General features: G+C 48.8%; 1 protein-coding gene across 7 annotated transcripts in view; it reads left to right on the top strand.

The window, feature by feature from the left end:
- The window catches only part of MVB12B (multivesicular body subunit 12B), a 195,140-nt gene that overhangs the window by 4,380 nt on the left and 177,402 nt on the right, over positions 1-13,358 (top strand). For 6 of the 7 annotated variants that reach the window (XM_045082413.1, XM_045082412.1, XM_045082411.1 and 3 more), the window contains exon 2: positions 8,987-9,109. In XM_045082413.1, the coding sequence (XP_044938348.1) occupies positions 8,987-9,109 (123 nt within the window). Of the gene's footprint in view, positions 1-3,352; positions 3,567-8,986; positions 9,110-13,358 lie in introns of those variants that run through there. The other variant, XM_004757305.3, reaches the window with a different exon arrangement.

Raw genomic sequence — 13,358 nt, forward strand, 5'->3', positions numbered from 1 at the left:
GCCATTGTGAACACGGAGGTACAAATATCTTTTCAAGACCCTGTTTTCAACTCTTTTGGGTACATACCCAGAAGTGGAATTGCCAGACCATATAGTAATTCTATTTTTAATATTTTGAGAAATCCCTATACTGTTTTCCACAGTAGCTGCTTTTCCATTTCCAAAAACAGTGCACCAGAGTTCCAGTTTTCCAATCCTCACCAACACTAATTTTTTGACTTTTGATAGTGGCCATCCCAACGGGTACAGACGACAGCTCATTGTGATTTTGGTTTGCATTTCCCTAGTGACCGCACATCTTTTCATATGCTTATTAGCCATTTGTATATCATCTTTGGAGAAGTGTCTACTCAAGTCCTTTGCCCATTTGTTTTTAAATCAAGTGTTTGTTTTTTGTTATTGTTGTTAAGTTGTAGGAGTTCTTTATAGATTTGGATTTTAACCCCTGAGCGGATATGTGATTTGGAAATATTTTCTTCTATTTCATAGATGGGTCCATTTTGTTCTGTCAGTTGTTTCTTTTGATAGAAGTTCTACAAGTTCTTTACACTATAGCACCCTGTAGAGGAAATATTATTATTATTCCAGTTTTAGGGGGATGAAAACTTGAGCCCAGTCATACCGCTGTACACAGTGCAAGAGCTGGGATTCGGGCTCTGGTCCGTCTGACTCCAGAACCTCTCCCTATCCGTTCCTCTGCTTCACTTCCCAGTCCCCCACCAAGCGAATGCCAAGGCCCATGGCTTTCTGCAGGAAGTGGCATGGGTTCAAGAAGTGTTCAGTTACAGGAGAGGAAATACAAATGAAAGACTTGCGAATCTTCCTTCCTTCCTGAAGCTGTGTCATTGCTTAGACCTTAGAAATAGCAGAGAAATGCAGACAGGTTTTTAACTGTTTTATTTGTTTGTTTGTTTAAGTATTACATAAGCTCGTTTCAGAGCCCATCTGCTTGCCACAGTTCCCCCAGTGGTCTGCGTTCATTCACACCGCTGCTGGCCTGGCCTCTCCTGCCTACAGTATCTTCCCTACTTGGCACCCTCTGTCTTTCCAGGAGGCCAGCCTGACCGACCGCCTGCTCTTCCCTCCCATCTCCGTGACTCACCAGGCAGAAGGAAGTGTCCCCTCTTGGGCAGCCCCTTTCTTTGGGATGTTTCCCAGCCTAGGAGTGCCACAGGGGGTGGCCATGTCTTTTTCATTGTCTCATTGGCCTAGGCCATGCATTATCTGGTCTCGGCCCAGGCCCAGACCAGTTAAATCACAACCTGGGGGACTGGAATGGGCAGCAGTGGTTTTTACCAACTCCTTAGTGGGGTCTTCTGTGCAGCTAGCTTGGAGACCCCCTGGCCTCTGCCAGGCTGTCACCCAACTGCTTGGACTAAGTCATAATCACTTCTGGAGCTGCTGGAGTGCTGCGGTCCTGCCGCCCCTCCTCTGCAGCCTGCCTGTCCCTAGAATTGTAGTGTTTGCCCTGGGCTCCTGGATGCCCAGCCTGGCGCTGTCATTGTAAGGGTTCCACAGGGCTGTTCTTGCTGTTGCCTTTGATGCTTTGTGTGCTTTTCCTAATCCAGTGAAAGAGGGGCAGTTTTGAAAGGATGATGGGAACTTGCTCCTTCCTTCCTTCCATCTACCCCCCCATAATCCATTTATTGAGCGCCCACTGTGGGCCAGGCACTGGGTGGACATAACACCTTTGAACAACCACTGTTCTCCTGGGGCAAGGGTGCTTTAACCTTCTGAGAGGCAAGGCTGTGTGTTTCTGTATGTGTGTACACACGTATGTGCGCATACGTGTGCTAAGACCACGTCCTTGGTGACACGCAGGGCTTCTCCGTGACAGCAGCTGTGTGGCTAGGCGGTCGGGGAAAGTTTGGGGAGAATGTGACCTGGATTTTGAATGGTGGGGTGGGTGTCGTAGGGGAGGAACTGGGTGCTCTGGGCTGACCTGTTTGGGGGAGGGAGAGACTGAAGGATTCATTCGGAGGCTAGTCCCCATGGATAATTGCACTCAGGTTTTTGTTTCTGTTCATTCATTCATCAAACATCTAACGAACACCTGCTGTCTTGTACTCTGAGTTCAGACTGTGGACCAGCTGTTTGGCCGTCACCTGGAGCTTGTTAGAAATGCAGCTTCTCGGGCCCCATCCTACACTTACTGAATCAGTGTCTCTGGGAGTGGGTTCAAGAGTCTCTTTTAACACACTCTGCAGGTACCTCACACTTGCTCCTGTTTGAGTCCCTGCTCCCCAGTGTTGCATTGTCCATCATCGTCATTGCGAAGTCTCCCTCGCTGCTTACACAAAGGCTCCCTGTAAATATTTGTGGGCTTATTGCTATGTGCCAGGTCCTGCAAGGTACTGGAAATGTGGGAGATGCTTCAGGGGGAGGAGGACACGTTCAGCCAGGACACAGGCTGGCAGTAGCCAGCAGGACACTAGATGCACACCTCTGAGTCTCAGGAGAAAAGTCAGGGCAGTCGAGGGATTTTGGAAGCCATCAGCATACAGGTAAAAAAATTAGATGCCAAATATACATGAAAAGAAACTCTCAAGACCCCTGTGAAAGTTGGAGAGGAGGGTGGTGGGGATGAGATGCCTGGCTGACCTGAGCCAGGTGTTCTGATGATTTCCCACCCGGCGGCCCATTTGCTTGGTGCTGAGGCACCATATTGGCATTTTTACTCTGTAAACCGGGGTAAGGATGTGACTTACCTTATGTCACTGAACATCAAGAGAGCACGTCTCCTGGGTCCTTTTGGGTCCATTTTTAGAGCACCTGCCTTCTGTGGGGTTCTCCTTCTTCCTTCTCTCCCAGGGACATATGGCACTGAGACTTGATGGGAAGCGGCAGGGCTGACCCTCTTTTGCAGTGTTTGGGGGCAGGTGGGGGCACAGTGGGCACAGTGTTCTGGAGATCGCCCCCCGCCCCTGCCCCGCTCCCCAGCACTAGGTTCACTGGCTGTGGAGAGTCTGGCCTGTAAGGGGCAGGACTTTGGCTACCGCAGGGCCATAAAACTTGATCCTGGATTTATTTTTGGAGAATGAACTCTGGGATCTAGCCTTGCACCATATGCGCGGCAGCAACATGAACTCTAGGCCTGTATCACATGATTTGTGGAAAATCTGCTTGGTATACAAATGGTTAATAGAAATCTCTGCATTAGTCAGATAGAATGGGTGCGTTTATACACCAGATTCTTTTATTAGAAGTAACAGGCCTTTACTGGAGAAGAGGAAGTGCTCGCCATTGTTAGTTCCCTAGCTGGAAAATTCTTTGTGATCTAGGAGAGCTTAGAAAAATATTTGCTTTAGTGTACTAATATCTTAGCAGCCTTCCCAGCAGCCTCTGGTCTGTGGCCACCTGACCATACTCAACGAGTTTGTTAGAGTCATTTGGCTTCTGACGGGGAGAGTGGTCCAGACCAAGTGCAGGAGGCCCCAGGATGCCGTTCTGAGGTTCCATAGCGGACGCCTCTCCGCCTGGGGACTGTCCTCCATGAGTAGCTCCAGGAGCCGGCTGGCCTTGGGTGCTACATGGACTCAGGCCATGGCCTGCCATCTCCCGAGGAGGTAGGTCTGCACCTTACCTGCACATAGGCAGCCCGGTCTGTGTGTTTGTTTGTGTGGTGGTGTGTGTTGGTGAAGCCTGGCCATGGCCTCCCTCCAGTGGGAACAGGACCGTGTCCCTCCATACCTGCTAAAGATTTGTGGGTAAAAAGGTGACAGTAATCATGGGGCCAAAGGGGGCATGGATTCTTGCAGACCACTGCTGCCGCTGGGAGACAGGCAAAGAGCTGCCCCACGATGGGTACAGCAGCAGCTCTCATGGCAGGGACAGCCCGTTCTCAGTCTCCACCCCCTGCTATTGGTCAGGTTTCCACGGCAAGTGAAATATTTACCCACTGTCTTCCCCCAGCCCCACAAGTTGGTGGATGTGGGCAGACAGTTTATGTCTTTTGTGCCCTTGACTTTGGATTTCAAACAAACGGATTGCAAGTTCATCCTTCTGTAGGGACTTAATTAATCCACTGGTTTTGTCATTTCAATTACAGTAGCCCAATTTAACCTACACCCCCCATACTTTGAAATTACTCTTCTCAAAAGTTGTGTGCGAGTCACGCCTTCAGGTCTTGGTGGGCGGCCCTGGCGCTGCTTCTGAGCCGGCCTTCCTCACCGCAGTGGGGAGGCCGAGTCCGGGTTCCTGCTGCGCCTCCTTTGATGGCACACCCCCTGCCCCCCTGCAGTTGTTGCCCCCCGATCCACCCTGCTGCTGGAAGGGCCTCAGTGGAGAGAGGTCTGAGCTCTGTTAGTTGGGTTTTGATTTCAGTACAGGAGTTGATAAAACGAGATAAACCCCAGGCTCACAGGGCCGGGGAAATTAAACAGAGATGATATCAAAGTTCCCCTGAGTTTTCAACTGTGATACAGTAGCTTAGTTTTCTCCCAGACTGGGGCCGGGAGGCACGCCTTTGATTCTGAAACAATATTCAGCATCAGTTAAGCCCAGCACTGCTGACTTTTAGGGATTAAGCACACTGTTGTAGTAATTCTTTGATCAGCTACAAGGGAGCAGTGTGCTGTCTGTATGAGAGGCTTTTTAGTTAAAGTTCATTTCTCTGTGAACCTGGGATGACAGCATTGCCAAGGTGCTGCAGGGCTGGGCGCGGGGGCCTTCCCCAGTGTTTGCAGCACTGCAGGCAGAAGCAGGAGGCGGTTTTTCTCCTCCCCGGCCTTGTTGCATAGTATTCATCGAGCATGACATGGGAAAAATCCTCCTGGCCTGGAAACATACCTCACCCTAACTGAATCTTTGTTGCCCCAGTGTGTACATGCAACACACACACACACACACACACATACACACACACCCCACAGCACATTCATACATACTCTCCTGCCTGGCGGAGAAATCCTCTCGGGGCAGACATAGGAATAGCAACCCCCAGCCTCGGAAATGATATAGTGGAGCCTGGCCATGCACCCAGGGTAGAGACTGGGAGGGCAACTGGGGCCAGATAACCTACAAGGTTAAATGAGGAGGACCAGCTCAAGATCATTGTTGCCACTGCACTCTCTGTGGGCCCACGAGCAGACGTGCCTCCCAGGCGCCATCATCACCTTGATTCCTCACCTGGCATTTCCTGAGAACTGGCTTAATTTCAGGTTGGTTCAATTTTATAGTTCTGAGAAATCTCAGCCCCCACTGTCTTGTCATCTAAAATCCTGGTCAACTTTTGGCTCTCCCTGTGGAGACTCTTGCAGACTCCCTTGCAGCCGCAGCTGGGATGGTAGAAGTTGCCTTAAATTGGCCCCCCTCCTCCTGGTGGGCCTCGCGACTTCCAGTTGGTAATGGAGCCCCTGTGTGCTGTCGATTGTGCGTATACAGTGCTATACATCAACCTATTCCCTCCTGTGCGGCGCTCGGATCTCCCTCATTAGGCCTAAATTTACCTCCGTCCTACACAAACATGGCCTTAGCTCATTTTTATTGTTGTAAATTATTTATGAGGGAAATGTTGAATCTTGAAACTGAGGTGTGAGGAAAATTAATCCCATGTTACTTTTATCTTTCTGTACTTTTCTCCCGCTTGCTTCACTTATTGGGCTATAGCTAGAGAAAGAAGAGCTTTGGCATTTTTAAATATAATTAGTGTTGAAACTGCTTTCTCAGTTGGGTATCAGATGGGATGTTGGTCTCCAGGCACAGAGTCATGGAAAGCAGATCAGACCCGGGAAGGAGGACTAAAGGTCCGGTGGCCAGTTGCGCAGCGGCTGACAACTCTGGCCCTCAGTTTTCTTTTTCCCTCCAAAATCGAGGTAATAAGACCCAGCTACCTTCCAGGTTTGGTGTGATCATCAATCAAGAAGGGTGACCGAGAAAGCTTTTTGAGAATTGCAAAGCACTCTGCAGACACAGCGCAGGTGTGTTAGTGTGTCTGCGTGCGGTTAGGATTTGAGATAGAGGTGGGTCTCTCCCTCACTCGGCCGCAGAGCTGCTGAGGATACAGCCAGGGCTTGCTGCAAGTAGGCCTTGGTGTTTTATGTATTAGACCAGCATTGCCTCTTGCCAGACAGGTTAATGTTGGTCTTAAACAGCCCGCTCCCCCAGCGCCCCTCCCCGGCAGATCTGCTCTGCAGGCTTGCATTAATGGCCTCTTCTCCCCTCTCAGAGGCCTGGCCTGTGACCCTGGGCGGCTGAGTACTCGGCGGTGCCATCCCTTCTGGCTCGAGGCTCCACACAGCCCGGGAAACGTGGAGTGCTAGTTAATAAATGGCCTTTTGTTAGGAAGGTCAATTGAAGTGACGGTAGAGACGCTGTTAAAAGTAATTTGCAGTCAGAAAATATGTAATTCAGGGCAAGCTGCTTTGAGTGATTGCCTCTGCCATGGATATCTTGGGCGTTTCTCATTAAAAGCTTCCTTTGCTGGTGGTGGGGCTTCCTCCACCGCCGAGCCGGCCCCGGCCCCGCACCGCGAGGAGTCATTTGTCTGTATTTCACAAAGGCTGCCTTGATCCCCAGGGTACAGCAGCTGGGGGGGAAAGGGAAGAAGGAGACGCGCATCCGAGATGCTCTGTGCTCATGCTCCGCTGTCGCATCCTCCCGACTGCAGGCTGGGCTGTGACCGTGCGCGAATCGGCACAGGCCGCCGGCTCCTTTGTCTGCCTCAGCCGGAGGCAGCCCGCAGCCATCTTGGAACCTGCGGCTGGGCTGCCTCCCCGGTGCATTGTGGGAGCGGCGGGGTTCCTGGGAGCGGGGGGGCCCCCACCCACTGCCCTTGACCACCGGCTTCGGGAGGGGAGAGCCGCTGTCACCCGCGCCTCACGAGGACGTCGTGGTCTGGGGACGGGAATCTGTCAGCAAATAAAATAGTTCTTATTTGTTCCCATGCTTGCCTTCTCTCTTTCTCTCACATAGTAGAGGCGGTACTATCTTAATAATAATAATAATAATAGGGTGGTGGGGTTATGGACATTGGGGAAGGTATGTGCTATTGTGAGTGCTGTGAAGTGTGTAAACCTGGCGATTCACAGACCTGTACCCTGGCGCTAATAATATGTTATATGTTATTAAAAAAATAAAAAATTTTAAAAAATAATTTTAAAAAAACCCTTGGATCTTCTTTGTTAAAGTCACAGCATGGTATTTTAGCACTGGTAGAATTTGTACATTCTGTTAATGAGTTGTTAATTGCAAAGCGTTTTGGTAACCAATAGCAGCAGGTACCCATTTTTCAAATTGCAGTAGTCTTCTTTTCATGCTACCAATACTATGGGATTTTCCAAGTGACGATACTTTTTGATTAGTGTTTGCTTTGGACTGGGCCAATGGAGATATTTAATGCTAAACCTTCTTTATTGGGGGGCATGCATGCCTATTCATTAAATAAATACTTACTTCCTGCCTACTTTGTGCAGGAATCACCGATCCTGGTGCTTTATATAAACCTGCCTGGTAAATGAAATTTGAAAAAACAGAAAATGATGCCATGGTGTGGCATGCCCTGGGCTTCCAGAAGCTCGTTTTCAGTAGGATTAAGTAAACCATAACTTAGTTTGGCTTTTGTCATGAACAGAAGTTGAGAGCGTGGCTGCTGCTAGGGGCTTCCTGGGCTTGATTGGAAACTTGGCTCAATTGCATTGACGAGTCTGTTTCTGGAGCCTTTTGTGGGCTTCAGGGGACACTGGTTACAAGGGTGACTTGCATATAGCATTCTGATTGTTCCCATTTAGAAGGCTGCAGTCATTTTTAAGAGCCTCTGCCTTTTCTGATTCTAGGCTGAGAACTAAGAATATTTCTTCTCCCTGCCTAACTAGGCAGGGGTGTTTGTTTGTTTTAGAAGTAGTAACCAGCTTCGAGAGAGCTGGTAGACCTACAGCCGGTGGAATTTAATTGCTGCAGAAGGAGGTGGAATTTAACTTGCTCTTTTTCGCTCCTTGTCCTTTTAAAAGTACTAAAAGTCATTTACATAAGGTGTTACCTCTTTTATTTGCTTTCTGGTGCACTGCCACTCCAGCTGCCCAGACCCAGTGTACTCTATATTCTCCTTGTCTCCTCTGGTCACATCAAGAGGCAGTCAGCAGCAGAATAATAATTCCATTTCCCCTCCCTTTCTCCCAAAGTGCCCAGCAAGAATTATGGTCATTGTTAGTGTTTAGCTTTGAGTAAGTACCCACATGACCTGTGGGATTAAACGCAACAAAGGCACCTGCCAGGCCTCCCAGGAATGGCATCTACCACATTTCTGGCCATTTGCGCTGAACCTGTGTGCCCCAGACCTGCCAGTCTCATCTGCTTTTTGTTGAGTGCCTACTCTGTGCCAGGGACTCCTCCAGGCCCTTCGTTCATGTGACTCCCTTAGATCTCACGGCAGCTCTGTGACTGTCAGAATCATGACCTCTTGCTTGCTCAAAGTCACCAGCCAGTAAGCCATGGAGCCTGGACTTGAATGCTATTCCTTTGCCTCCATTCCCAGATCACTTTCTTCCACGTGTTTGCAGAGCTCTGCCTACCGAACAGTCCGTGCTTGGTTGTGTGAGAGGGTATAGATTTGGAAGTCTGCACCTCCACACGAGATCTTGTAAGGAAGATAAGTGGACAGTTGTGTCAGTTCAGCTGTGTCTGCTTTCTCCCCAGAGAAGCTACGGGTATCTGTTCAGAAGTCAGGCAGCTTGTTGAGAGAGTTAAGAATGAATGGTTGGCTTTGGGGTTTGAGTCCAAGTTACCTCTCTGAGTAGGGACAGGCCCCCATTAACTACGTTAGCCCGGTGTTCAGAGCCAACGTGACAGAGCAGGGGTCAGAGACGATTTGAGCTCTTGATCTGAGGAAAGGGTCAGGAAAGCTCAGGGCTCCTTTAGCCAGTTCAGGTACATGGAACTAAGCTCAGGATATTTGCCCCAAGATTCTGGTTCTATGTGTTTGAGACTTTGTATCGTTCACTTTAAACGGTCAGTTTGAATTTTGTGCTGTCTTTCTTCTTTTCGGAACCAGGACCAATCCACCATGCCTGAAGTCAAAGACCTTTCAGAAGCTTTGCCAGAGACATCGATGGATCCCATCACAGGAGTGGGGGTGGTGGCTTCTCGGAACCGAGCCCCAACAGGCTATGATGTAGTAAGTCCAGATCCACTGATTCAACCAATGTTTATTCCCTGTGCTCAGGAGCCCCCGAGCCTTGTTGTAAATGTGCTCCTTCCCTCCGGGAACTTGAACAGGGAGCAAAAGCGTCACCAGTGGGAAGGTGTGGGGAGTGTCCTGGGTTGGGAGTCAGAGGACCTGGGTCCACCTGGGCTGTTTCCTGGTCTTGACCTCTGTGATGGCTGTTTTCACCTTCTGTAAATCTAAACGGTTGGCTCTGTTGATTTCTAAAATCACTTCTGTTGTGAGATTTTGTGAACAGCATCCGAGAGTCTGAAAGATCCTTGGCATTGGTTTTCCTGCGTGTGTAGGTGTCACTGGTGTGTCGCCATACATTTCTATAGCTCTTTACAGTTTGCAGAGCAGTTTCCTACCTGTGAACTCATTGGGCTCTCACGGTTCCCTGGAAGGGTAGGAGGACAAGTAGCTTTATCTCCACTTCGCTGATTAAGAGAACCCAAGTTCTGACAGGCGAAGTGACAGAGGCCCAGTTCTTGGGAGTGGTGAATCGGGACCCTGGCCCCTTCCAGGTCCGCCACTCTGACTGATCACACCTGCGCAGGTTAGCAGAGCACTGGCTTTGCTCTTCAGCAGGCGTCTGTGCTCCTGTTCCGTAGCACTGACGGCTGGAATTGTTGTTTTATTGTTTCAATAGATAAACTGGGATTTGGGTCAAAGGTGCAGAGTGACATTAGGAGGGTTGTGTTAGCAGTGACTGTGGTCCCATGTCCTGAGATTCTAAGCTGGTCTTATTTTCACTTTCCTCATTTTGTTTGAGACAGCATTTTATTCTTGTTTGTTGAAAATGTGCATCAAGAATGTGTAAGAATTAAAAGAATACAAGGCTCATTAGCCAGCACTGAAAACCTGCCACCATGACTAGATTAGCATCTGATATCCCAGGGGTGGGAGGGATCCAGCGCCTGGTCCAGAAGAAGCCTAAGGCCTGATTCCTCAACCTGAACACTCGTGACATTTTGGGCCAGATAATCAGATAATCCTGTGTTGGGGCTGTGCCTCACATGTAGGATGCTTAGCAGCATCCCTGGCCTCTACCTACCAGACCCTAGTAGCATTAACCTCCCCTCCCCCAACCGTGGCAACCCAAAATGTGGGCAGACTTTGCCAGATGTCCCAAGGCGGAGATGACAGAGGGGCAAAAGCAAGCCCCATTGAGAACTCTTTGGTACCCATTGGCTCAGCCTGCGCCGGGTCCTGTGCAGGGAAGGAGAAGCCCGTTAAAATGCTCCACATCACTTTCCCAACTGTTTGAAAGCTTATAAACATTTTAAAAGTGAAAGGACAAGGGAATCTTTTTTGACAAGGATTTGAGTCTTACCTGCTGTCTGACTTCAAAGCACTGTTTGAATGTATAACTTGCCATAAAATAGAATCATTAGATATGGCTTTGTGCCATAAAACTCTTGGGGAAGCTAATAAAAATGTTCCTGATTTGAGAAGCCAAAGTGTCTTTTGATGAATTAGATATGAAGCAGCCAGTCATGAATCAGGGCAGGGGCCCAGCGCCCACGATCTCTGGGAGGACTGGCTCAGGGGTTGCTCTCCCGGGAGGGTTCGTGCAGGGGGCTCACGCCCAGGGCACGGCTCTCCACGTCTTCTTGCTGTTCTCCTTTGTTGATCTGTGTCTTTAACATCCCGCTTGTACCTTTGAGGTCGTCCTGAAAGCTTGGCTAGTGGGTGGCAGATGGCCTTTGATAGTCTGGTTTTCTGAAAGTCTTGGTAAGTCTGACAGGAGCAGAATCTATCCCTATCATTTTCTCCTAACATCTAGCTCAGGGCAGAAGAGCGCAGTGTCAAATGAGTAAAATTAATAAGCACATTTCATGATTATGCTGTACCACGCATTATAGTGAAAGGTGAGCAGGGCAAGAGGCTCCCGAGGGTCAGCCCGGCAATTACCCAGCCCCCTCCCGCAGAGATGGAGAGTGTCCGAGCTCCCTCTGAAAGCCCTTTCAGGGAGAGGGCTGGGAAACGTGTCTTCGTACTGACCGCTGGGTTGTTCTTAGATAGGATCTGGTTCCCTAGAGGTCTGACCCTGAGTTCAAGGGGAATGGGCAAGGGGCGGGGGGAAGAGAGTCACTTCCTATTCCTTTTATCGAGAGTTTCATAGAACGTCAACCTCCAAACCGAAATGTAAGGCATTTTATGGTGGCAGCCTTCCGAGATGCTTAGACCGAACTGCAGTGCCCGAGGGAGCCTGCCGGGGATTGTGGTGAGACCCCCCTCCGCCTGTCACATCTGTGGCAGGATTAATCCCTCCTGTGCTTAAGAGTATGGTCCGTACTGTGACCGCACAGCCCCGAGAGCTTGGCACAGATGGACTGCTGACCCTGAGTGGCACGGCCGCATGCCTTGTGGCTTGTTTGAAGCCAAAGATGTCACATGTGTGTTTATAAAAATTTAATTTTGTAACTTTTCTCTCTAGGTCAGGGGAAGCTTCTTAGGGTAAGGGGCTGGGCATTATTTGCTAAACTTCCCAATCTATTGTCCGTATTTCTGCAGTCCTCTGTGAAATAGCTTGCCCTTTCTGTTCCACTGCCACACTCTCAGATCTCAGAGTGACTGGTGATGATCCTCCTTGTCATCAGAAGGCTGATGGTCACATGTGTCCTTGTGACATCACCGCACCCGCGCACTGACTCTGTGTTGTGGGCACCTGGCAGTTGCTGAAGGTGGTACCTGCTGCTCTGTCATATGCGGACGGTCATTTTTCAGCGAATCATAATGCCCTGGAAGCACTTCATGCTAAAACTCTTCGGGGCAGAATTAATCTTTGACTTTCACATCTCTCTGGGATACAGCAGCATCAGGCTGGCCGTTACTGACGGCCAGTGTGGGTGTGTTTTTATGTATTTTTGATGAAATACATCTTAATACGTCCTAACTTTTGTAGCCTTTTGCTCTCTAAACAAGTGCTTACAACTCAGAGACTAAAGCCTCTACACCAAATTCATGACACAACTCTCTCTGTAACAGAAATAGCCTCCTTTGATAATATGCTTTTTGGTCTATACTTTCCTATGACAATATTCTGTTTGGACAAAAACTAACAAAACAAAAAGTCAACAACACAAAGAAAGAATAATCGAATGTTTAAGAGCATTTTAACTTAAATTGTTTATTTATCCAATCTGTTTTGTGAGTAAATACTACGTGCCAGCCAGGAACTGGGGACATAGTGGTGAGTGAAAACATCCAGTGTTCAGCCTTCACGAGGCTTACAGTCCAGAGGGAGAGGAAGAGAATTAAATGCTCACACAAATAAATGTAAAACAAAATTGTGGTAAGTGCTGGGACGGGTAGTCCTAACAGACATTGTTTCTGTCAGATCCTGCTTTCCAGACCTATCCACCTTTCTTGCTAAATTCCAGGTTATGACAGCATAGACTCTCTCCTACTTACTTCTAGAATTCCCTCCCTTTCTTCTCTACCCTGACACCTGCCAAATGTCTGTCCTCCAGTGTTTTCTGAGCCTCTCCCAGGGCACCGGCTCAAGCATGTTCAGGGTTCTTCAACTCTGGGTTTCTCCCCGGCCACCGCACTTCACCATTTTTATTGGTGACATCTGTGAGGCTGTCCTTGGCTGAGTACAGCTCCCTGCTAACCCTGCAGTGACTGCTTCCACCTTTCTGGCCCGAGTGGGGATGGACACTGCTTTCCCTTCTATTCCCTTCTTCTGGGACCTGCCATGGCATCCCACAGAACAGCTGAGACCCAAGTCACTTTCCAGGAGACTTTTCTGGAGCTCTGAGGATGAAGGGAATGAGAAAGTAAAACTCAGCAACTATGAGAATGTGCTACTGAGGCCCATTGTCCCCTACTTGCCCAGACTGTGCCTTCATTCTGCCTACTCCAGAATGATATCTAGATTTGAATCCCAGTCTCGGAGAGAGGAGGAGATATTTTCTTTTTCCTCTTTCCAATCTCAGACCTCCTCCATTCTCTTCCAGAGAAACCTTACCCTATATACTGGAGTCTTTATGGCACTGATCTAAATCAAGTCATTCTTAAAAAATCGCTAGGTCTACCTCAGGGAGGGCTGTGCTAGCTTTTTCTGTTGTTTTTGGCCTCCCCTGATTTAAATTTCCAGAAGTCTCTGGGGATGTGTGTGTATGTCTATGGGAATGGTACTATATATAAATATATAAATGGTACTAAATATAAATATAAATGGAATGGTACTATTCATACTCTCCTAGCTTTT

The sequence above is a fragment of the Mustela putorius genome, unplaced genomic scaffold (genome assembly GCF_011764305.1).
Source record: "Mustela putorius furo isolate JIRA1106 unplaced genomic scaffold, ASM1176430v1.1 tig00000596_pilon_pilon_pilon, whole genome shotgun sequence".
Classification (NCBI taxonomy): domain Eukaryota; kingdom Metazoa; phylum Chordata; class Mammalia; order Carnivora; family Mustelidae; genus Mustela; species Mustela putorius.